Below are 1,296 nucleotides of genomic sequence, written 5' to 3' on the forward strand. Positions count from 1 at the left end.
AACAAGTTTGTCATCATCATCACTTCAGTCCAAAGAGTGTTATGATAGATGCCAGAACTCCTGAACTATAGAAAGATAAACCCTTCATATTCAAGCAACAGATTTTATGGCATCATGCTACAAAGAAAGAGAAAGATAATACTGAGTTTTCCTCCGCATTGGCACATACAGGCTTTTCATACCAAAGGATATAAGAGACATTGAATCCACTATATCTTCCTCAGCTGTGGGTACATTTTGATCAGAGTTTCAGGCTCACTGGTTCTCAGGCAGAAAGAAGTGTGCAGGTGCAGGACTGCATGTGGTGCAGGCAGCTGCTGAGACTCTGAGAAGTTTTTGTTGGAGGCTGAAGCACTGTGGGAGGAACATAATAATCTTGCATACAGTAGTAATGTCCCAGGTCTTCAGCCTGGACGCTGCTGATGGTGAGAGTGAAATCTGTTCCAGATCCACTGCCTATGAAGCGATCAGGGACTCCAGTATCCCGAGTGGATGCATAGTAGATCAGCCGTTTAGGAGCCTGCCCTGGTTTCTGCTGGTACCAGTACAAGTAGTTCTTTTTGTCTTCACTGTATAAAAGACTCTGACTAGACTTGCAATTGATAGTGACCTTCTCTCCTGCTGACACAGCCAGGGAGGATGGAGACTGGGTCATCACGGTATCAGCACATGCACCTGCAATAAGGAATACAAATGAAGATTCATAATATGCAAGCACAGAATATAGTAACAGTTGAAATTTGTAATTTAATAACCTTCCAATGTCACCTTGCTACTGTATGTATATCTTACACAATTCTGTAATAAATATTATGTCCTATCACACATTGTAAATTTCTTATATACAAAGAAGTGACTCTAAAAGGTTTATAACATTTTTCAATTTCTCACCAGACACCCAGAGCAGCAGGGACATGAGGACATGTGTCTGTAACTCCATCTTGCTTCCCCCGCCTATCTGATGCAGCTCAGTTCACACTGTAAAAGTCAGGTTTATAAATTCTGATCAGCTGGGCTAGCCTAGAGGGGCCCATGCAAAGTATTCAGCAAATATATAAGGGCAGGATGTATGAGGCTGGTGAGAATCAAGAGGCAAACATAACACCACAGGCAGTATGAATGATCACTGAAAGATATCAGCTTATAGCTCTCCATCAGAATCTATTCAGTACTCTAATAACAATTTTGTGTTAAAAATCCAAGACTTATTTAACTGCTTTGTTTTGCCAGACATGTTAAGAAAGCTATCTCAGGTTAGCAGTATTAGGGTAATGGTAAAATATGTTGAAAAATTCA

The 1,296-nt window shown here is 40.7% G+C and overlaps 1 gene segment (V, D, J or C); it reads right to left on the minus strand.

The window, feature by feature from the left end:
- Positions 1-265: 265 nt before the first annotated feature.
- Positions 266-963, minus strand: LOC126495448 (immunoglobulin kappa variable 4-1-like). The segment is given in 2 exon segments: positions 266-675; positions 892-963. Coding segments are annotated over 2 exon segments (459 nt in total).
- Positions 964-1,296: the final 333 nt, after the last annotated feature.

The sequence above is a fragment of the Alexandromys fortis genome, unplaced genomic scaffold (genome assembly GCF_014885135.2).
Source record: "Alexandromys fortis isolate MF-2015 unplaced genomic scaffold, M_Fortis_MF-2015_v1.1 scaffold_464, whole genome shotgun sequence".
NCBI classification, from domain to species: Eukaryota; Metazoa; Chordata; class Mammalia; order Rodentia; family Cricetidae; genus Alexandromys; species Alexandromys fortis.